Below are 24,582 nucleotides of genomic sequence, written 5' to 3'. Positions count from 1 at the left end.
AAAACCTCTTCTGCAGGCTTGCTGCCTTCGCCGCTTTGGGGCGACGTGAAGTGAGAGCTTGTCTCTGACGAGCCGATGATCAGTGTTGATGTGGTCTGAGCCACGCATGGCTCGGGTGATGAGGACATCTCGGCAATATCTTTCTTTGACAATAATGTAGTCAATGAGATGTCAGTGTTTGGTTTGTGGGTGTTACCATGAACCCTTGAACTTGTTGGCTGCCTAACCAAGGTATTGGTGATAGTGAGGCTGTGTGCAGCACACTTGCTGAGGAGGAGCAGGCCATTAGGAATACACTTGCCCAGTCCATTTTTCCCTATGATTCCCTGCCAAATGTCAGCATCTCTGACTCTGGCATTGAAATCACCTCGGAGTACAACCTTATCTTCTCTGGGGATAGAGGTTAGCACTCTGTTAAGGTCGGCATAAAGGCCTCCTTGATGTCATCCTCTGCATCCAGTGTTGGGACATATGCACTGATGAAGAAGGCACGGTGTGAGGGATTCATTGGGACTCGGAGCATCATGAGGCACTCGTTGATCCTAACAGGCATTTCAGTTAGCCTGTGTAGGATACATTGCTGGATGGCAAAGCCAATTCCATAAATGTGGTTTCTCTCCGCAGCAGGCTTAGCCTTGCAGAAAAAGGTATAGCCAGATCCTCGTTCTGTGAGTCGATCCTCGTCTGGAATCCAAAATTCACTAACATCCATAAACCATTACCACATTATGCTGGTCACTTACTGTAAAATTATAAAACTCTAAATTGACTCCATAAATGCACCTTCATAAATCATATTCGTTTATATAATATATATTTTTAATGTATAATAAAATTAACCACATCAGTTTAACCTGTGAACTGTTAAGTGTTAAATAAACGATAATGTATGAAGTAAGGTTCAGTGTGAAGTAAAGTGATATTTACCTAATACAGTACTATAACCACGGTACTACTACTGTAATATCCAATATAGTACCAATGTAATGAACAGTTGAGTAACTTAATTCAAATACACGCGAGCTCTTCCTCACACTAAATTCGTTTTCTATAAAATACTCAAATCCCGAGAAAACGTGAGTTTAATGGCTGACTTATTTATTTTAACACCACTCACTATTATCTCACCTGCCGTACAATTAATTAGATCAAGTAATTTATTTTTAACCGATTATTAATTTGTTGGTTAAATTTAAGAAATATTTTAAGTGAGTGTATATTACGATGAAAATAAGTACGTTCATTCCTGAAGTTTCATTATACTAAGGAATATAAACTATGTTCATAATGAAAGAATATAAACGTAAAAAAAAATATTATTAAATATAAATGGATTCAAGTACTGTATTGAGATCGTGAACTTGATTTTATTATTAGTGAAGGCATTTACAAGTAATGTTTCAGGAGCCACTACTTCATGTATATCACTCCTCAGAAAATTTTTAAATCTTATATATTTACACGAAATAGTTTAATACCATAGTGTATCATAGTCCAGTAGCTTAGTTGATGAAACATGTAGATTTGAGATTGAGGAGCAACACCGTGATTTGTATACATTATATATTGAGATGGAGAACGATTATAGATATCGAACAAACGTGATAGAACGACCAACTTCTTTCTCGTGATTTTTATGTTGTAGAAACGTAGTAATAACATAATACCAAAAACAATATATTTTTCCTTAGTATAGACCTGTGTTATGAAGCTGTGTGATATATAATCTACACCGCATATAAATATTTATCGTACCAAAATTGCACGAACAAACTGGCAATCTGTTAAAATTCGCCATGATAATGTGTATTGTTACTCTGAGAGCCTGGTGAGGACATTGCATTTAAATATCAGTTTATTTAAGAACTATTTTAGCGAGGTTCAGAGGGGGAACATTTTTCTATTAACACACACAGAACTGAGGTTACAATCAGGGAGTATAAACACCTGCGGACTTCCTGCTGCCCTGAAAAACAATGGGCAGTAATGAACGACACATTGTTCTCTCCCGGATACTTACACGTGGATGCTAATTACGTGCACTTCCGTCGTTTTCCTGTGTGTAAAATAGAGGTGGCGTGGGCACTTCACGCACACGATTGAAGTCTTCTGTAAATACATATATATTAGTGAGAGAGAGAGAGAGAGAGAGAGAGAGAGAGAGATAGAGAGAGAGAGAGAGAGAGATTGTTAGGAGTTAAAGCATGAGTATTATTATATACAAAATGTTTTAGTTGTTTCTGCACCAAGACTTACGTTTGGGAGAAAATTTTTGATCTAAATTTAAGAACACAAATACAAAACAGACATACACAAATACATTATTCTTACCAGTAGTTATTAATATACAAAGACATAAATGAATTATTATTATATACAATAAACATAACGATATGACTAGTAATTCCTCGAAACCGACTGAAAATCTGTGTAGTGGCCGAAGCTGAAATTCTGTCTAGTGGCCGAAGGAATAAACTGGTCAAAAACGAAACATTAAACACCTAATCTGATTTAAGTTTTGGCCTTGAAGGATGATTTTTACAGACCGCGTGAGGAAGGTGAGGAACACGACACCTTAGTTCACAGTAGTATTACCCTGCAGGACACGGCGTAGGAAATATTAAATGATGGGTGGCTGTTAGGTTTGGTTAGGTTAGGTTCGGTTATAAGAGAGAAAGAAAGTCAAGTGCATCAGGACCCCGAGTCTCTTTGAACGAGGATCCTTCCCGCCGTATACTGTACCGTCAAAACCAAGCATGTCTTTGTTTAGTATTAGATCAAGGTCTCGTTGGGTCTGGCATTACACAGAGGTTATAACAGTCATGGTCGTGTGATGTTTTGTGAACAGACATACATTTCCTCATCACGCGAGAGATTTTTTTTTTTGACACATGAATTTTATTATTTTTTTTTTTTTTTACAATTTTTTCACGATACAGGATTTGAAAAGATAGTTTTGAGTAACGTTAAATTTTACCAACTAATGAGAATGAATCGATGAAAGTTAGTTGAAACCCTATTAAGAGAGGAGGTTATGTCACTTGATTGGAGTTGTGGTTGGTTGAGGCGTGTGAGGGGTGGGAGGGGTGGAAGGGGGGTGAGGTGGCTTCAGTATCTGTAGCAATACCACAAAAAAATGAGCCTTTAAATGAAAAACTGTAGGAGTTGTGTTGACGAGAATTAGGAACGGACGGACGGTAGATGGACAGACAGGGGACAGTAGAGGAACGGTATGGCGGACGGACAGGGGATGGTAGAGGGACGGTATAACGGACGGACAGGGGATGGTAGAGGGACGGTATGACAGACGGACAGGGCATGGGAGAGGGACGGTATGACAGACGGACGGGCGATGGTAGATGGACAGAATAACAAAACGTTCCTACACATTACAAGGCATTGGCACAGTACATGTATACATAATTAGGGGGGGGGGGGTCGAGTACAGAAATGATGGCAGTATTGTTAGTTAAGACGACACACACACACACTACGCTCTTTGTTAATCAAGTTCAAGGCCATTATATGACTCAACACATTAAGTCGAGAGAGTCAAGTGTTGTCAACGGGTACTTGTTATTTACTTATGGTGTGTGTGGCAACTAAAAACGAGGGTGGTGGTACTCGTATAAATGGTATCTATGGAGGCTAGACGCTAAAGAGAGGGAGAATGGGAGAAGTGAAGAGAAGTAAAGAGGCGGAAGATGGGTAGGAAGACGTAGTATGGAGTGGGGTTGGGGGGTGGGAGTGGAAGGAGTAATAAGGGGAGGTGGAGAGAGTAAAAGGCATTGTGGGAGGGGAAGGGGAGTGGGTAATAAGAGGGAGTGTGGGCAGTTAGGATGGAGTGTGTGGGGAAAGATGGGGGAGGTCATATAGAAGGAAGAATGAGGGAGGGTGTTGGGGGAGAGGGAGGGTGTTGGAGAAGGGGAGAGTGTCAGGAGGGAGGGGAAGATATACTAGTGTACAAACTTTCCCTGTATTGCGCTGCAGTCATTGTCTCTCCAGCAGTCGTACCACACTGTTGTTTACTGCCTGTGTGAGTAAGTTGATCTACCACACCAACACTACTACTACTACTACTACTACTACTACTACTACTATTACTACTCTAATGAACATAACCTAACAAATAGATTATCTGTAAAATTATAACTATTTGACATTGAAATACTGTACTTCTCCTCTTCTTCTTCTTCCTACAGGTGTCTTGTGAACTGTGAAGATCAAGAAGTAAATAATAACATCAACAACATGATTTCAGGTAAGATGATGAACTTTATTGCTTCACTTTGGTTCGAATCAGGGGTTTCATTCATAGTTTTCGTTCTTAGTTATAACCTCCTCTTAGTAATGTGTATTGTGGGCTATTGGTTTATATTATAAGTGTTGTAACTATTGTGTAATGTAATTTGGGTGTTGTGATTGTTATAAGTTTCAAATCTGGGAGTGAAATTTTATATTGAGGTGTAGAGTTTTTTTTTTGGGGGGGGGGGTCCCTGGTATGGTGTTAACGAGTCAGTGGTGGCAGTGGGAGGGAGAGATAAAGTGGGTATCTTATCTCTGTTATCACGGAGATTGTTGTAAGATTAAATTTATGAGGATTAACTCTGACGTATTGCGACTTTACTACTTACTGTTACTTATTGTTACTTATTTACTGCAAGTGTGTGGTGTGAATATTAAGAGATATTTAATTTGTGTTTATATTGAAAGGCTTTGTATGGCTTTATATCGTAGAGTCTGTTCTCTTGCCTTGAGTTTAGCATCCAGTCCTGCAGTTATTCTTGATTGGTTTTTTTTTACGACTAAGATTATTGTTACTTTAACTATTTACTATTACATTCCATTCATTTATCTTTCTGTGTTATTAACTTATTATTATTGTCTCTTGTTTAGTATTCCATGCGTTAGTTTTGCTTTTCTTAGACAGTAGATATATTTAAGTAAGTGCATGTCTGAGTCTCTCTCTCTCTCTCTCTCTGTTATGGCAGAGAGAGTAGGGTGTGACGTGTACTGGTAAAGGTCATCTTATGCCTTCTGAAGTTAACACGGATGATTTAGCACAACATTGGCGATATCAGAGTGTCAACAACTTCATCTTGTAAGTGTATAACGCACTCATGCACTCTGTACTTAAATGAGTGAATTTTATGCCTGGTTTTAGTGTCACCCAAACCACACACTGAGAGCCTCCTTGACTGTGGTTGAGGATTTGTCTTTATATAGTCAAATCTGTATTTAACGGATTACATGTAAGAGATTAGTCCGTTAAATCGAAGTCCGTTATATAGAAACAAAGCTCCTCCTCCTCTGTGACACCCAGTGAGGCTTACATGCCAGCTGTAGCTGTTTGATCTCACGCCTAAAATTCTGTAGAGTTTGTCCAGGGCAACTTTTTCAGCGAGTCTTATCTTATGTTTGTATTGAAGCTTTTGAGAAGTTCAGAGTATCGGAGTTTTGCTTGACACACACAAACACACACACACACACACACACACACACACACACAGACACAGACATTTCCTCCTGGAGTGGTGAGTGGTGGGGGGTGGGTATGGGGTATGGTGGGTGTTGGATGGAGGTGGTGGGGGGTGGGTGTGGGGTATGGTGGGTGTTGGATGGAGGTGGTGGGGGGTGGAGACTGTGGTGGGTGCGGAGAAGACGTGGTGGAGAAGTAGTGGTGGGAGTTAGGTAGGGATGGTGGGTGTGGAGATTGAGATGGAGTGGAGGTGGGACTGTGGGTGTAGGGTGTGTGGGTGTGGGTGTAGGGGGTGTGGGTGTATAGGTGAAGGTCGGTGTACATGGTGTGAGGCGATGTGATGATTATAGACAAATGATTAATAATATTTTCCTCGTGGAGATAAGACACCTGTAGATGCCAGGTATAATGGTATATTCAGGTGCGCCACACACAGGGTAGGTGATTCCCCGGGAGTATATTAAATCCGGGTACACACACACACACGAGGTCACATGAGGAGTAGGAAGGCTGTGTAACCTTGTGAAGGACGACTTGTTTCTGTGTTACTGAGACTTGCTTCTAGTACATCCCCTTACTGAGTTACCATCATTACCACCAACTACCATTACCACTATTTACTACTACTACCACCACCATCTACTACTACCACCATCTATTACCACCACCATTACCACCTACTACCATCACCACTATTTACTACTACCACCCACCACCTACTACCATCACAACAATCTACCACCCCTACCTATCACCTAACACCAGCACCTACTACCACTACCACCACCATCTGCTACCACCACCTAATACCAGCCGAGGTGATATAGATTCTATGTGGGGACGGAGAAGTGTGTGTGTGTGTGTGTGTGTGTGTGTGTGTGTGTTACTAAGTCTGTTTCCTAAGGCGGTTTATATTTTCTTAGTATGATGATTCAAACATTTAATCCATTTACAAGTATCCACTGAGACTATTAATGAATCAATTGGTAGTTTATCTTACGTTATAATGTTATCGTAACTACAAGAGGAACTTACCCATTACTATTATTACAAAGTTCCAATCAATGGTTTTCCAAAGTAAAAAAAAAACGTTTAACCTTCAATAATAGCTCTTGGATTTTTGTTTTTATATTCTACTTTAGTATATAAGTTTTACGAGCTAAATCTATCCCCTAGGGCCTAAGAGCGTCGTTCTACCAGTATTAGGTTAAAACTTACGATAATTACTAACGTAGATGACGGCCACTTTTTCCCTCCGTTTTAACATTCTCTCTCTCTCTCTCTCTCTCTCTCTCTCTCTCTCTCTCTCTCTCGTCAGTACAAAAATTAGGTCAGCTAGACTAAAATAAATTGTTTAAGAATCATCCGCGACATAATTCTTAATTAGTTAAATCATAAAGCGAGAATCATTATACTTATTATCGAAATGCAACTTTTATTTACTGATATAAAGTTTGGTTGATTCTTATAATAATGAAAAAATCACAATACTACTGATGCTACTACTACAGCTACTATTACTACTACCACTAATACTACTAATAATTATAAGATATTCTTACTTTGAAGTCTTCTGAAATATATACCTAATGAATTAGTATATTACTCAGGCATTTTATTTAATCTTATAATAAACAAAGATTTACAGTCACCATTGATAATCCTGATATGACTAAACAATATGGAGAACGGTGCGATATGCTGAAATTCCTTGATAAAACCAATTCAACTCCATTTATTTAGGTTACTATACTTGATGTTATTATTGTTGTTACATATGCAATTAACTCTGAAATAAGGTAGTAACTATTAAAGGAGGGATTACAGGGATTTACATGATCTATGGCTGAAAATCATCTGTGTGGGGTGAGCTAAAGAGAGACAGCCAGGGATAGTCACCTTGCGGGACTCCTCTCTGTGGCCCGGCCTTGACTCTTTGTTTATATAGAACGAGGATGATACGGTGCTTTCGCGTACACTTTCATATTCTCTCTCACACAGTCATTCCTTACATAATTACCCTTTACAGTCACTCCTCATATAGCCACCCCAACACACAGTCACCCCTCCACCACACAGTCACTCCTAGTATATACCTGAACTCTGAAAACAGTTGGTGAAACCCGACAGACAGGAAACAACTCTCTCACTCCTTTATCTGAATGCATGACAGAGCTATTGTCACTGTTTTTGGCCATGACCTTAAAGCCACGTAAATTTTAGGAGTTTTATTATTATTATTATTATTATTATTATTATTATTATTAGTAGTAGTAGTAGTAGTAGTAGTAGTAGTAGTAGTAGGTGTTGTTGTTGTCGTTGTTGTTATTATTATTGTTATTTATGTTGTTGTTGTTGTTGTTTATCTGGAGAGGAAGGATTTGTTTAGTGTCTTGGTTTAAAGGAAAGGGAGAAAAAAAAATCACACGTAAATTGATTGTTTGTAAAAGGACAGAAAGTTTCGGCTGATTCAATAAAGAAACTGGGTAATGGTGTGAAACTTTTACTGCTCTTGATTGTTGTGACCCTGAACCGGAGAAAAAAAAAATGCAAATTAAACTCAGGAGCTGATTAGTCTTGCCCTCATTTACTAGACTGGACCAATTATACTGCTCTTACTCCCTCCCTAACACACACAGTGAAGCTTTACCACCATTAAGTTGTGCCTTATACACATGCACACACATACATGAGAAGAGCGACCCATTAGCACTATGACAGATAAGTAAATAGAATGATATAGCCATTAGAACTAAGGTGTAATAAGATAAACAGGTAGACTTTAGTTGCAAGGTGATACGTCATAAGGTATCAGAATATATTACATGTAAACGGAGGAATATTGTATTCTTTCAGTCCTCAAGGTTCACCGGTTCGAATCCATTTCCTCGTAGATGTAAAGAGGTACCTAACTTTATATTTGGGGGAGTGAAGGCGATCGAGTGCAGTGCCATTTACATTGTCTCCTTATGTACGCTATAAAGGGCTTAGTCTACAGTGTGCGTTGTATCTGCACTACCTCCTCTTAAAGCTTTTGTTGGCGAACCTATGCTCAGCGAGTCGTCAACTTAATTAGAAACTCTGATGGAAGCAATGCAGCAGAAGATTCAAGTCGTTGCTGCTGCTGGTGCTGAATTTAACATTTACTGCAAATGACAAAAGCAAGTGCAAGGGTGTGTCCGTGTTGATGTATTTCTTGTTTCTAAGGAGGCAATGTTGTCGATGGTTATGTTAACATTTTCAAGAGATTATTAATATTTTCTTGAACTCTGGCAGTGTGCGGGTGGGTGGGGGTGGGCGTGTGCGGGTGGGTGTGTGAGGGTGGGGTGGGTGGGTGTGTCTCTGATATGCACTGGTATATATTATCTCTACGCTTGGAAGGTATGATTTAGTGATACTATATCTAGCGGTGCGTGATGCTTTCTTGTCTTGGTGGTGGGCGTTAGCTGCGTCACTCATCACTGGGCTCACAGAAGGTCAAATAGTCAAGGAAATATAAGATCATTATTACCACAACACAGTAGACATTGAACAGTTAAGTATAGACAGACAGACAGACAGACGAGTGACAAAGAAACACCATTACTTCATCAGAGTCTCTCCTCCTAATTGATTGGTAATTAAGGTAACATAAACACGAATTATAACCCATCAAGTGACATAATTTCGTTTTCCAATTAAGAAGGATATAGTGTGTTATTAATTGATGTTGCTTATCAATTTTACGTATGGTAATTGAGTTCCACCGAGTTAATTATCATACAGGTATTGATTGACGTTTCCATATTGAATCACCCCAGAGTTATTAATGTACCTCGTGTTATTTTCTGAGTTAGAATGATTATTGAACTTTAACATAGAATAAACATTGTTATAATTTCTACCACAAGTTGGTTGTTCTCCTCCTCCTCTGTTTGTGTTTGAGAATATGAGGAAGTATTCTTTACACGAAATGCTAATGCTTCTTGATATGTTGATTGAGACTAATTGATTAATGTACAGTCGCCTGAACTTATACCTGGCACAGTGGCTGGTTACGTTATGTGAGATGTGGCAACTCTGTCCCGGGAATACTTATCTAGCCTCACTTCTTGTGTCTTCTATTGCCAGTTATCCTCAGGGCACGTAAACAAACACAGTTGCCACATCTCACAAGACGCACCAGTCACTGTATCAGGTATATGTGCAGGTGACTGTACATTGGCTTTAATAAGATGCAAACAAACATTTAATACTAGCCATCGCAGGGAAGGAAGGGCCGCACCGACAGACGCAGGTACCAGCTAGGGCTCACAGCCAGGAGGATCTGGAGGTGCTGGCTGTAATAAGTTCCTTTAAGCCAGTGGTGTCAAACTCAAAACCTTGAAGTTTACAGCTTCACACATTGCCTTACCTGCCTTACCGGGGATACCTCATTTGGGTTTGTCTGATGTTAAGTATATCAAATTCATTTTACTAAATAAACATAATTATTTTTTTTCATAATTTCACGGGATGATAAATTTTACCGTCATCCCGCGGGCCACACCTGACCATCCCAAGGGCCACATTTGGCCCCCGGGCCATGAGTTTGACACCCCTGCTTTAAGCGATATGATAACATATTTTGGTTAAAACCGAATTATAATAACTATTGGAGTTCCCCCCCCCCCCTCGTGAGAAGTAAGACGAGGAGAAGGAGGTGGAGGAAGAAGAAGAGAGGAGAAGAAGGCAGAAGAAGGAGGAGGAGGAGGAGGAGGAGGAGGAAGAAATATCGATATCTGGTGATTCTGAAGCCAAGAACTTACTCAGAACTTCCGCCAACCTTCTCCTGACGACACTCAAAGAGCTTCCTCCCTCCCAGCACCTCTTACCGCCTCTTCCTCCACCTCCTAGCGCCCCTCTCACGTCCTTCTCCTCCTCCTCCTAACTTTACCACTTAGTCCTCTTGCATCTCAGGAAGGAAGCGATTGCGTGTAGAGGAAAAATAATTATCAAGACTGCTCAAATTTTCCTACTCATCAAAACAAAGTTGTACAGTTGATTTAGCTCTCGGCCTGGCTTCCTGTGTGTGTGTGTGTGTGTGTGTGTGTGTGTGTCTGTGTGTGTGTGTGTCTGTCTGTCTGTCTGTGTGTGTGTGTGTGTGTGTGTGTGTCTCTCTCTCTCGCCCATCATAGACTGACAAATACGCAACAATAATTTAAACAAAGATAAACAAATAATATAAACAAAATAGAAATTAATTAAAAAAAAGTCTGAATTCCTTGGACACTAAAAAAATCAGTCAGATAACACGACATATTTAATTACATGATGATGATGATAATGATAATGATAATGATGATGATGATAATGATGGTGATGATGGTGGTGGTGATAATTTTACAGGCCTCCATTACTTAAATTAAAATATAAGCAGCAGAGGTGATAACTTGATTACTTAGCATCCATTACCTTTCATTAACATTTTAGAACTATCGGCAGGTGACTGTGCTGTGGCCAGGGATATTATTCTTTAGTTATTTAAGTCTCTGATACAGTGACTTTTTTTTATTATTTGTTACGGTGAGAAATTTTTTTTATTTGACTTCTCGACTAGGAAAAAATAATGAAGGTTTAGGTTTGGTTAGGTTAGGTTAGAATTTATTTTTATTATAACGATGTTCCTGAGAAAAAAAAACTCATTACTCCTGATGTTCTGAAATATTATTAAAAATTTTTATTCTCTTCAAATTTGTTATACTCTGAAAATATTAAATTCTTAACGGACTTCCCCCACCCCTAAAAAAAATCATTGAGGTTTTTGCTGCACTAAAAAAAAAAAAAAACATTGCATATTAAAAACCACTCATATTATTGTTTCTAAAATTTTCATAGTTTTTGAAATAATAACGCGTGAAAAATAGACTGTGTAGCTGTTATATTGTATAGTTAAACATTATGAAAAACTAGACGGGAAAAAAATAAATTATACTTTCCTCTTTGACGCTATGAAAAACAACAATGAAATTACCTTTATATATTTTTGTATACAGTGGTTGATATTTTGTGGTTAATAGTCCTACTTTTGGTGGTGAATTATTTCATATAAGGTTTATGATGACTTGTACTGAAATATATCTACCATCCCCTACTCTATATTCCTCCCCAGCTATAACACCCTGCCATGCATACTTCCCCCTACACACCTCTCCTCCCCCAACACAACTGCACACACACTCACTCACTCACTCACTCACTCACTCACTCAAGACTTTAGAAATTTTATCAGGTACTAAGTGTGTGTCCGGGATAACAATGCATAACATTAAAAGATTATGTAAACAAAATGAAAATAATTGTAAACCGATTATTTCTGGTTTGTTATTGGGTTTATCCATGATTGCACTTGGTTTATATTCTTCTTCTTCTTCTTCCTCTTCCTCTTCTTCCCCTCCTCCTCCTCCTCTTCCTGCCCCTAGTTTTCTTCAGTGTTCTTGTGTGTGTGCGTGTGTGTGTTGGCGGTAGTGGTAGAAACGTCAAAGAGGATATGTGGTGGTGTGGGGTGTGCTGACAGTTAGTGAGTGTCAGCTGTATTGGATGTCAGCAACAGGAGGAACAATCAACAAACATACACACACATACATACATACATACACACACACACATACATACATACATACACACTGCAGTTGTTATCCATACCTCTGTATTTCCATGTCTCTTTCACTAAGTCTTTTGCACCATTGAAATTCCCATCACCATTGGAACTCCCATCACTATCCCGTCACCCATTACATCACCATTACTTCATCACTCTTATCATCACTACCAGTACATAATTACCATTACTACTACCATCACTATAACTTTGCCACCATACTACTACCCACCTTAACCACAAGATCATTACAGTATACTACCACCATATCATCACTATACCACCATACGACCATCTTATCACCATAATACCACCACCACACTCACCATACCAGGAGGCATATGTTATCTCACGTCACCATATCTTCCCAGAATTTAAACTCAACCAACACTAGCGGAGTCATGCCTGGCTTTAGGTAGTCATAGATATACCTGGTAATGTATGGATGGGTGGAAGGTACAGGTAGTGTGGACGGAGGAATCTTGTTTGTGTGTATAAAGTGAAGATATGTGTGTGTGTGTGTGTGTGTGTGTGTGTGTGTGTGTGTTAAGGAAGCGCATGAAGGCAGAAAATCACTCTCATCCTCTAATTAATAAACACAAGAGATGTGAACTAGTTATAGAGCCTCACAACATAACATAGCCTGAATCTTTGCTCCAGGACGAACAACGTATTCTCAATTTACAGTTCACATCTGGCACAAGTTAATTAAGGCGCCTTCCCATCATAGTACTATATCAATACTTACGAAATACTACAACCTTTATTAAATACCTGATAATTCCGGGAGATCTCTAATTCTAATGCCTGTTGAGATGATTATACTTTTTCCCCATGTGTAGGAAAATCTAGGGAAATTTCTCCACTAGTATAGGATATTGATGGGGAATTGGTGGGTAATGATGGGAGAATTGGTGGGGGAATTAGTGGGAGTTGAATCATGTTTTACTACGCATGAGAGGGACCCCAGCAGCCCATCTGACTATATGGAAAGAGAAGTCCGTTATATCCAGTGTCCGTTAGATGTGAAACCCCCCTCCCTTATTTAACGGACTATATGGAAAGAGAAGTCCGTTATATCCAGTGTCCGTTAGATGTGAAACCCCCCTCCCTTATTTAACGGACTATATGGAGAGAGAAAGAGAGAGAAGTCCGTTATATAGAGGGGTATGTTTCTCTCACCGTCCCTAGGGCTAGAGGTGAGGGAAGTGAGACACTCAGTTTAATTGTCCTGTTAGCAGAGGAGGAGGAAGGAGAGGAGTAAGTAGTGTTTGGTAGCGATGGAGAAAAGAGTGTGTGAAGGAGGGAGAAGAGTGTGTGAAGGAGGGAGGGAGAAAAGTGTGTGTGGTAGGGGGGGGGGGATATCCACGCTTTACCGCCGGAAGCATTTTATTTATTTTTGTTTTTCTTATTTTTTCTGTAGATTTTTTATAATGTTGTTATTATTATTATTATTATTATCATTATTATTGTTATTATTGTTGAGATTTTTCTGCTGTTGGGAATAAATTAGCCTTGTTGTGAGATAAAGAATATTATTACTGCCATTACAACACAGATCTTCATAGTAGGTAAAAACATCCTTGTCTCATCTGCTAAACACGAGCAGAAGTTGATCCTTACACACACACACACACACACACACACACAACCCGGGGCAGCTTATGAATATGTAGAGAGTAAACATTTTGTGAGAGAATATGTTAAGAATGAGGGAGAAGCCAGCTATTGTTATTGTAGGAACCGAGTGAGGGGGTAGGAGACTGTGTGGTGGGTAGGAGAGTGTGTGGTGGGTAGGAGAGTGTGTGGTGGAGAGGGAGAGTGTGGTGGGGAGGAGAGTGTGTGGTGGAGAGAGAGGAAGTGTGTGGTGGGGAGGAGTGTGTGGTGGAGGAGAGTGTGTGGTGGGGAGGAGAGTGTGGTGGGGAGGAAGTGTGTGGTGGGGAGGGGTGTGTGGTGGGGAGGAGGGTGTGGTGGAGAGAGAGTGGTGGGGAGGAGAGGTGGTGGGTAGGAGAGGTGTGTGGTGTGGGAGGGAGAGTGTGTGGTGAGTGTGTGGTGGGAGGGAGGTGTGGTGGTGGTGGGTGGGAGAGTGTGTGGTGGGGGAGAGTGTGTGGTGGGTAGAGAGTGTGTGGTGGTGTGTGTGGTGGGGAGTGTGTGGTGGAGGGAGGTGTGTGGTGGGAGGTGAGTGTGGTGTGGTGGGGGTAGGAGAGTGTGGTGAGAGGTGTGGTGGGGAGGAGTGGTGTGTGGTGGGGAGGAGAGTGTGTGTGGTGGGGAGGAGAGGTGTGTGGTGGGGAGAGGTGTGTGGTGGAGAGGGAGTGTGTGGTAGGAGGATAGTGAGAAAGAGTGTCTGGAGAGAGAGAGGAGGAGGAGAGGTGGAAGTGAAAGAGTGTGTGTAGGAGAGGAGAGTGTGTGGTGGAGAGGAGAGTGTGTGGTGGGGGAGGAGAGTGTGTGGGGAGTGGAGAGTGTGGTGGAGGAGAGTGTGTGGTGGGTAGGAGAGGTGGTGGTGGGAGGTGTGTGGTGGGGTAGGAGAGTGGTGGGGAGAGGAGAGTGTGTGGTGGGTAGGAGAGTGTGTGGTGGGAGGGAGAGTGTGTGGTGGGAGGAGAGTGGTGGGTGGTGGGTGGGGAGGAGAGTGTGTGGTGGAGAGGAGAGTGTGTGGTGGAGAGGAGAGTGTGTGGTGGGGAGGAGAGTGTGTGGTGGAGAGGAGAGTGTGTGGTGGAGAGGAGAGTGTGTGGTGGGGAGGAGAGTGTGTGGTGGAGATGAGAGTGTGTGGTAGAGAGGAGAGTGAGAGAAGAGTGTCTGGAGAGAGAGGAGGAGGAGGAGGAGAGTATGTGAGGAGAAGAAGAGTGTGTGGGGAGGAGGAAGAGAGTGTGTGTGTGTGTGTGTTTACCTGTGGTGTGGTGGCAGGTAAATGGGAAAGATGAGTATCATATATAATCACCTGGAAAAGACACCTGAGGTAAATAAATAAACACACAGACATAGAAACAGACAGAACGTTAATCTTCACAAACACACATACACCCAAACAAACAACAACAACAACAACAGATACACACAGGTGGAAGCCTACCCAATACCATTATCTCTCACCTGTTCGAAAGACAACAGATAAAACTACAGATTAATTAACCCTCCACTGCTCGTATATAGAATTTCTTCTTAAGTAATTAACAACAGGTGAGAGAACAGGTGTATATAAGGTTTACAGGCAGGTAAATACTAGATGATTAAGGCTGGGGGGTATTTAATAACAGGTACACAAAACCCAACCCTATCATATATAAAGTTAGTAATTTTAAAGTATGATCGTATGAGGAACATTTGTGAGAAATATAAGAGAAAGAATAAAACTCGTTAGTCTCGTCTATGGAATCACCTGAAGATTAGACACTCCTGCTTATTTCACCCTCGATATAACGGACGTTCATCTCTATATAGTCCGTTAGGTGGAAGCATGTTTCACATCTAATAAACCCTCGATATAACGGACTTTTCTCTTCATATACACCGTTAACTAGAGGCTTCACTGTATATATACAACACAATACATATCTATAGTACATAACAAAACATTCCATTCCTAAAATAAAAAATCACAAGTTAGTGAATTATCAACAGAGATGAAACTGATTCCCAACTCACTGTCAAATTCTGGACGCCTAATACGCCAGCTTATTCGATATCTGTCAATCACCCTTCAGAGAGCGCACATACTTCCTAGAGAGGGTGAGACGGTGTTGGGGTACTCGTCATAGCTGTAGGGTTGTCTGTCTGTCTGTCTGTCTGTCTCTGTATACGGTTAACTCTCAGCTTTGCATGATAAACTTGTGTAATACCCAGTAATTTGGCGGATACGAGTGAACATAAGGCGAATTGTGAACATAAATGATCGACAGACATGAACTCGGACATATGTGATTGGTTGGAGTATATACATATAAAACGTTATCGACAGTAGCACCTCTTCATTACTGTTCACACGTATCGACCTCCTCCTATACCTCTCATTACTACCTCCTCTCAACTCCTCTGATTCCTTATTACTGTCTACCTCCTGTTCACACCTGTCTACTCCCTCCTACACCTGTCGCCTGGATTATACACACGACTGTACATATGTATATAAATAAACACCGAATTCCCCCACATAGAGACGGCGACACATATTTTACTATGTGCGTGCCCAGCATCATGACGAGAAGGATATTGCAGCAACCTTCTCAAGCATAACAATCGTGGTAGTGTAAATAAGCGCTCAAGGGATGTCTGCCTCCACTCAGCGCTCCGCCACAGACACACCCAGTCATCCACCCTGCAGGACGCCTCTCTCTCTCTCTCTCTCTCTCGCTCTGATTCACCAGTTGGCGCAGTACTGACTCACAGTTAGGCGCACTAAGACGCAAAATATCCTCATCGTTCCTCACATCTTCACTACTCACACAAAAGAAGAAAAAGTAAGATTATGTGTTTGTTTTTCTTTGGTGATTATAAGAGAATGTACAATGTCTTGCGTGAGCGATTTCAAACTTTAAAAAAAATGTTAAATATTTATTGACAGATTTTTTCCGTTTTGCCATATGACTTTTTTTCTTTTGCATTTTTTATTCGTTACTGATAATGATTTTATGAGTCAGACGAATAAATAATTTTAGGTAAAGATTATTGATGATTTTCTGTAAATTTGTTGGCATTGTGGACAGTGATAATAGTGATGGAAAAGAAATTTTTGATAACACTGACGACCAACAGGGAAAACGTCAGTACTGTATAGTGTTATGTAAGAAGTTGTTGATTTGGTGGTCAGTGTTTGCCTGTGATAAAGCGGAGATACTGGAAACTTTTGTACTGGGTGAGAGGAGCTAATTAGCACAGGTGTCCAGGAAAACGTGTACTGGGTGAAGGGAGCTAATTATCACAGGTATCCAGAAAATATGTACTAGGTGAGAGGACCTAATTAGCACAGGTGTCCAGGAAAACGTGTACTGGGTGAAGGGAGCTAATTATCACAGGTATCCAGAAAACAGCTATCGACCTGCAGGTGTAAGAGAGCATAGAGACGCAAGCAGGCACCTGTATCATTGCGTAAAAAACTTGAATATTGTGATTTGTAAATGAAAAAAAAGAAGAATATTATTGTTGATTTCTTAACATGTACAGTATTATGTTAGTAAAGTTCTATGAGGACAAATAGCTCATGAGTTAAGCATGGTGGTTAACAGTGTACAGTTCTTTAGATATGAGACGTTTAATTTATATTTAAGTTATATTAATAAAACCATAACAGTTATCCCCATTTGGCCTCCCCACAAAAAATTAATTTCTTTTTAAAGTATTTAGTGTGATATATAATTTATCTCTACAATGCTTTCTTTAGTTCAAATTATGTATGATACGATTATTCAACACATCTATCATTAACTCTTGTTGAAATTATAGCGAACATTGATTCAATATTTACTATGAAAAATGAAACCAACATTTGACACTGTTGTTTTCACCTGTCTGTGTCCCCGCCTCCCACCCCCCCCCCCCTTACGTGACCGGAAATACGCATACTTGGCATTTTAAGATAGTGACTGGATTCTACACACAGTGCTTAGTTGAACGTGAGGGGGGGGGGGGATACACATGAACAATCACGGTAAGATGCTAAATTTCCCGCCCCGTCGGCTAGGTGGTGTCCTCGCGTGCATAACATTGACAATGAGTAACAATCTAACAGCATAGTTCCTTCATGGTGAAAAAAACCCCCCCAGCTTATATCGAGTATTTTATAGTTAAAGAAAAACAGTGATTAAAAAGTGTTACAATGACCCAGTGCAGATTATTGACAGAGTACAAACAGCGGAAACCATCATAACAATATTTTTTTTTTCGGAGTTGTTTTCAGTTATTCTTTTTTGATCGATTACTACAATTTTTAAGGACGATGGTTTAACTCCCTTGAGGACGATGGTTTAACTCCCTTGACGATGGTTTAACTCTCTTGAGGACGATGGTTTAATCCCCCCTCCCCCAGGACTTAAAGGGTTAAAGATACTCACCATTACTGAATATTGATCCGGGGAGGGGGGGGAGGGGGCATCTAAATAAGCGAGTGTCAATTCACAGGAGAGTCACCCGCGTGTCAACCAGCAATGAACATGATAGGCCTATTAGTCAGCAGCGGTTGTGATAGGATGATACGTTAGCCAATAGTCATGTTGAGGCTGGAGACGTGATTGACCAGGCACACTTGATTCTTAATACTTTGCACACTTGACCCCTGGTACTTTGCACACTTGATTCCTAGCACTTTGCACACTTGATTTTATCAAGATAGATAGAGATACACACACACACACACACACATATATATATATATATATATACGTCGTCTCTTAATTTACTTAAATATCCAGGTTCTAGGCGTAACCAAACAAAAAAGTGAAGTAAATTAAACGGGAATAAAAATAAATAAAGTAAACGTTTATGAAATTAATTAATTAAATATTAACACAATAAAGAGCCTCGTAGGCTGTCACAACAAATTGATTCACCATCGAAACTTTTAAGACACAAGTGATACTAAACATCGAAACATCAAAAGACTAAAAATAAAGCATTGGATTACGTTAACACTACATAAACATATAAAAATTAACACTGAAATTAACTAACGTGAAACAACACTAAATTACTTAAATGTAACGAAGCAAATACTGATGGACATAAATAGAGACATAAATAGGTACTCACATAGGTATACCACATTGGTGGCGACAGGAACAACACAAATAAATTAAGTATAAATAACAGGTGACGAGTGTCACTCAAAGGATGTGAACTGTATGACAAGAAGACTGAACTGCCTTCTGTCAGTTGGTGGACCACTATATATAAGGCCAATTCCCGCCCAAAACCCGCCGGTGGATCGTTTAACAATGTAGATGGTCGTTAGAGGAAAAGAATGCTTGTTACAATACTAAATGATGAAATAAGATGGGCTTGAACAAATAATAACAGTTAAAACCTTAACAGCACAGGGTAAGGTGACTAGATTATATTATAGTAAATATAACACATCATTACAGGAATAATATATATATATATATATATATATATATATATATATATATATATATATATATATATATATATATATATATATATATATATATATATATATATATATATATACACAGGCCATATCAAAGACATAATCTATAATACAAGCTTTTAGGTGTGTTAATTTATGTGTATTATCTGTTGTGTGTGTGTGTTACCTGTTGTGTATGTTACCTGTTGTGTGTGTGTTACCTGTTGTGTGTGTGTTACCTGTGTGTGTGTGTGTTACCTGTTGTGTGTGTTACCTGTTGTGTGTGTGTTACCTGTTGTGTATGTACCTGTGTGTGTGTGTTACCTGTTGTGTATGTTACCTGTTGTGTGTGTGTATGTGATTGACCTGTTTATATTACCTGTTGCGTGAGTTACCTGAGGTCTGTACCAAGGCTGTGGTGAAAACTCCTGCGTCAGGACACGGTTCTATCCCATAGAGGTGAGTATGGGTGCCATGAAGACGTTAAATAGAGCACTGAGAGGCCTGTTAAGACGTTCACCCAAAGTCGAACAAGCGATATACAGTCAGTCCCTCTGGTTGAACTATAAATCGAGGAAATAATTAATGATTTCAGTGAGTATTTTGGTGATGGTGGTAATGGTAGCTAGTAGTGGTGGTTGTGGTTGGTAATAGTAGTAGTAGTAGTGGTGGTTGTGGTGATGATGATGATGATGATGATGATGATTATAGTGACGAGGATAATTATTAGAATAATGATAATGATAAATTCTGGTAATATTAATGAAGTTAATAGTTGTGTATAAGACTTTACTGATAAATAAATATTGTATTTTAGTTACTGCTACCTATTGTCTTGTGGGTGGGAGTAACAATGTTCCGTGTTACTTATGTGTTACAGTATTTTGTTCTTAATGTTTTTTTGTTTGTTTTTTATAGTGAAGATGTCAATGATGATGATAATGATAGTGGGAGCTATGTTCCTGTATCCCAGCGCAAGTGCCCAAAACAATTGTAAGTATTTGATCATAAACTGTCACTTTCCCCACTACCATGAGTATGATAGATTGTCACTTTCCCCACCACCATGAGTATGATGAAGCCTTATCTGGTACTGTCACTTATTTTCATACTTTTTCGTCTCTAGATGGTTCAACTTGCTTCCTGCCCCCACAGACAGGCATGTGTCGGGCTCGCTTCATCAATTGGTATTATGATCACCAAAGTGGTACCTGCCGCACGTAAGTTACCTGAGTTACCTGCCTGTAGACCCATAAACTTACCTGAGTTGACTTTCCTGAATCAATTTACCTGTTTAGAACCTCATTTTTTGGAGAATTTAATCTTTTTTTTTTAATTAATTTTCTCACCTGATTTATTTATTGTTTTAGATAGGAGGAGATTAGGTGGTTGGTGACGAGGTGTGTTATAATGATTGTGCTTTTGTTGATTAGTGGAATAATGATGAAGGGTAATGATAGTGATGATTGATGATGATGACTGATAGTGATATTAATAATGATGATAATACAAAAAAAATATAATAATAACATTAACATTGAAATCTATCACTCACTCACTCACTCACTCACTCACTCACTCTTTCTCTCTCTCACCAGATTCACATACGGAGGGTGTGGTGGCAACGGAAATAATTTCATGAACTTCAATGAGTGTATGGCAGCCTGTCACCAGAACCCAAGCCATAACGAAATCACGTATTAATTGTCTCCAAGTGAAGGTCTACTATGGCAGCAGCACCTAGGAGGACACTCTAGGAGGACACTAGCTATTGGTAATACTGTTATCTTGGAGGACACTGGCTATTTGTAATACTGATACCTAGGAGGACACTAGCTATTGGTAATGCTGTTATCTTGGAGGACACTGGTTATTTGTAATACTGATACCTAGGAGGACACTAGCTATTGGTAATACTGTTATCTTGGAGGACACTGGCTATTTGTAATACTGATACCTAGGAGGACACTGGTTTTCCGTATGAGGTCCTAATCAGCAACTTCATCTTGATCTCCTATGGTATCAACGTTTTGTTATCTTTGCTATGATTATTATTGTCCGTTATATCAAGGTTCCGTTAGATGTGAAACCCCCATTTAATAGATTACATGGAGAGAAAAGTCCATTATATAGAGGGGTCTTTTATATCGAGGGTCCGTTATATAGAGGGTTCACTGCACCTTATATTTCTTACCTGTAACATTATTAGTGGGTGGGGGGGGATAATTACACTTAATAACCCCATAAAGACTCTATTACCCCTTACCTATTGTTATATGTTTACTAAAGAAATATAATGAGGTGGGAGGATTACATTCATTGTGTGGATACAAAACTTGTCTCTTGTCCTGAAAGTCATTAGTTTCAAGTCAACCTCCAGTCGCCCCAGATGTGAAAATGTACTTGACTAGAGTTGGGAAGTGAAGGTGGTATAGTATGTAGAAACACCCACAATTGTCTCCTTGTGTAGTGAGACTTAGTATTCAGTATGCTGTATCCACTCTGCCCCTAAATGGTTATATTATATCTATGTCTCTCATCAATTATTTCTTTTGTTAAACATTTTTTCCTCAATGCGTTTTGGTTGTTTTTTGGTGTTTAGTAAAGTTCCAATTATCTTTTGTTTCCCAGCTCTTCATTTTCCTTCAGTGTCTTGTTTATACGTGTCACTCTGCCAGTTGATCAGTCACTGTACCAGGTATAAGTGCAGGCGACTGTACTGTACTTGGAGGCCGTGTTGTCTTAAGTCTTTGGTGGCACTCTGGCACCCTAAGGTTGTAATAGGATATAAGAATAGGATTGTCTCTAAAATATCCATCCAGCCATCTACCAACCTATTTTTTTTATTATCCTATTATATTTTAGTATTTAGGGAAAGTCTATGAGTTGGGTTTTTTATCTTCACATCACAATAGACAGAAAACATAACTTTTTTTTTTTTAAATTTAGTTGTAGTTTATATACATTGTTTAACTGAATAACTTGGGAATTATATATATATACAGTATATATAAATTATGAATTATTTTGTTTATAACTAAGTGAAAATTTTATATACCCACAGATCTGACAACACACCTGCTGACTCACACCTGCTGACACACACCTGCTGACTCTGGACAAGCTTTTCAACGTTGTCACTATATCTGTCAGTGCAGTGGTCAGACAACTGTCATAGCAACACCACCACCAAGCCTGTTTAAAACACCTGAAAAAAAAAACACTATCCCACACTTATCTGTTGCAACACCCACGCCATTGATTATAATGACTCAGAACTCCAGAATAAATCTATGTAATCACTTTATATCTCATTGTTTCAAGCACCATTATACAACACTGTTATAGATGATGACTCATATGTAGTAAAAGTAAATATATTAATTATATCATCATAACTGAACCACAAACAGTATGGCAGATGCTAATGCACCTACCATAGTTACTAGATGTACTACAGTATATAGAATTAGTTAAATACTGCAATTGGATTACAACTAATTAGTCAACAAATCAGAAAACAGTTTATGACAATCATTATTATTATTTATTTGTTAAAGGAAAATATATTTTATTATTATCAGTTTATGTAATAACTTATAACCTAGAACTGTATGACCTTAAAAAAAGTAAAGGACTAGAGATAATGGTCTGTATTATCTGTTCTTCTTATAGATAACAGAGATAAAAAAACAAAATAGTTATATATCGTTTCATTATAATTTTCGGATACTGTTGAGTGACGTGGAGTCGGGTAATAAAGGTTGTTTTAGGGAAGTATTTATCTTATCTCTCAGTAAATGGTGGACGGTGTATTCTGGATGACGCCCTGAGAGACTTTAAGAGTTGTTGAAGCATGGTATGACTTACTGTAATTTATAACGTCAACAATTTGAGTTAATATGTAGAGTAGAAATTGGTAAAAATGAAACTTAACTGCTGAAAAACCTAAATATATCGATAAAGCTACAGGTACTACAGAGTATGATGATTTTAATGACATTTTTCAATACTAATTACTGTACTCACCAACACTAGGGTTTCCCAGGTGATTGTTTGGTGTTTTTGTGTGCTTTTGGTCGTATTTATTAGTTAATACAATTTAATTTTAAGTCTGAGAGAAAAGTCACATCCTCAGATCACACAGGAATCCATCAGGGCATATAGAACTACCCCAAGCCCTGGCGGTTGTTGTCTTTGTGCTATTTAGAACTCTGGGAGATGTGACTACAACGCCCATCATCACATTTCCAGTATTATCGCATCCTTAACAACGGAATGGAGAATAATATCCAGCAGGAAAACATAAGTTGGGGTGTTGTTCTGACTGACTGTTCTCTTCTCCTATTGGCTGTAATTTGGTGGGTATACATTTTAGTCCACCAATCACATTTAAGTAAGGAATTGATAGACGTATGTAATATGTACGACACCACGACCAAGTATGCTATAGGGCCCCTGAAAGTGAGGCCCATTTAGTGTCCCTGGCTGGGGCCCTCGCTGCCTTTGGGAGGATCCTAGGGGCTTCAGCAGTCCCTGAGAGGTTCACTGGGACCCCCTCCGCCGCTGGGAGTCTCCCAGGAGGCGCCGCCTACCCTGGGAAGGTCTCTGGGGGCACTGCCATCCCTGGAAAGGTACCAGGGGACCCCGTTGCCCCTGAGAGGGTCACAGGGACCCTCACTGCCAATGGAAGGGTCTCTGGATCGCTGCCCCTCTGGGAGGGACCCTGGGGCTCCTGCCACCTCTGGAAGGGTTCCAGGGGCCCCCGCCACTCCTGGAAAGGTCCTTGGGGCCCTCGACGCCCCTTGGAGGGTCCTTGGCGGTGCCGCAGCCGTTGGGAGGGTCCCTAAGGCTACACCGCCCCTGTGAGGGTCGTAGGGGTCCCCCGCACCAGGGAGAGTCGCAGGGGCCTCGCCACCACTGAAGGGTCGCAAGGGCCCCCGGCGTCCGTGGGAGGGTCCCTGGGGCCCCAGCCACCGCTGGGAGAATATCTAGGGCCCTCGACGCCCCTTGGAGGATCCATGGCGGCGCCGCAGCTTTTGGGAGGGTCCCTAAAGCCCCCACCGCCCCTGTGAGGGTCCCAGAGGCCCCCGCCGTCCGTGGGAGGGAGTCCTACATGATCTGAAGGAATCCTAGATACCCTGAAGGTTTCTTACGTGATCTGCGGGAGTCGTAAGTGATCTTAGGGACTCCTCGTTGTCCCGGGGCAGTCCTGAACACCCTGGCGGAGTTCTATGTGATCTGAGGGAGCGTCAGACACCCTAAGGGAGTCCCAGACGCCCTTGGAGACCTTCGTGATCTGACGTAGTCTTAAATGACACGAGGGAGTACTAGAGATCCTAAGCAAGTCTTACGTGATCTGTGTATGTCCTATTCCTGTGGGTCCTGTAGGACTTCTACGTGAATCGA

The 24,582-nt window shown here is 40.3% G+C and overlaps 1 protein-coding gene across 1 annotated transcript; it reads left to right on the top strand.

Moving 5' to 3' along the window:
- Positions 1-4,008: 4,008 nt before the first annotated feature.
- On the top strand, positions 4,009-22,877 carry LOC121860271 (PI-actitoxin-Axm2b-like). The gene is made up of 6 exons (XM_042357349.1): positions 4,009-4,036; positions 4,203-4,261; positions 20,092-20,166; positions 20,300-20,393; positions 20,772-20,947; positions 22,238-22,877. Exons 2-5 carry the CDS (start codon positions 4,252-4,254, stop codon positions 20,875-20,877), a joined length of 285 nt encoding a protein of 94 aa, XP_042213283.1. The 5' UTR covers positions 4,009-4,036; positions 4,203-4,251; the 3' UTR covers positions 20,878-20,947; positions 22,238-22,877.
- The last annotated feature ends 1,705 nt before the right edge of the window (positions 22,878-24,582 follow it).

Source organism: Homarus americanus, unplaced genomic scaffold, assembly GCF_018991925.1.
Source record: "Homarus americanus isolate GMGI-L3 unplaced genomic scaffold, GMGI_Hamer_2.0 scaffold23138, whole genome shotgun sequence".
NCBI lineage: Eukaryota > Metazoa > Arthropoda > Malacostraca > Decapoda > Nephropidae > Homarus > Homarus americanus.
The sequence above is the reverse complement of the archived record's forward strand: the minus strand, read 5'-3'. Positions and strand labels throughout refer to the sequence as shown.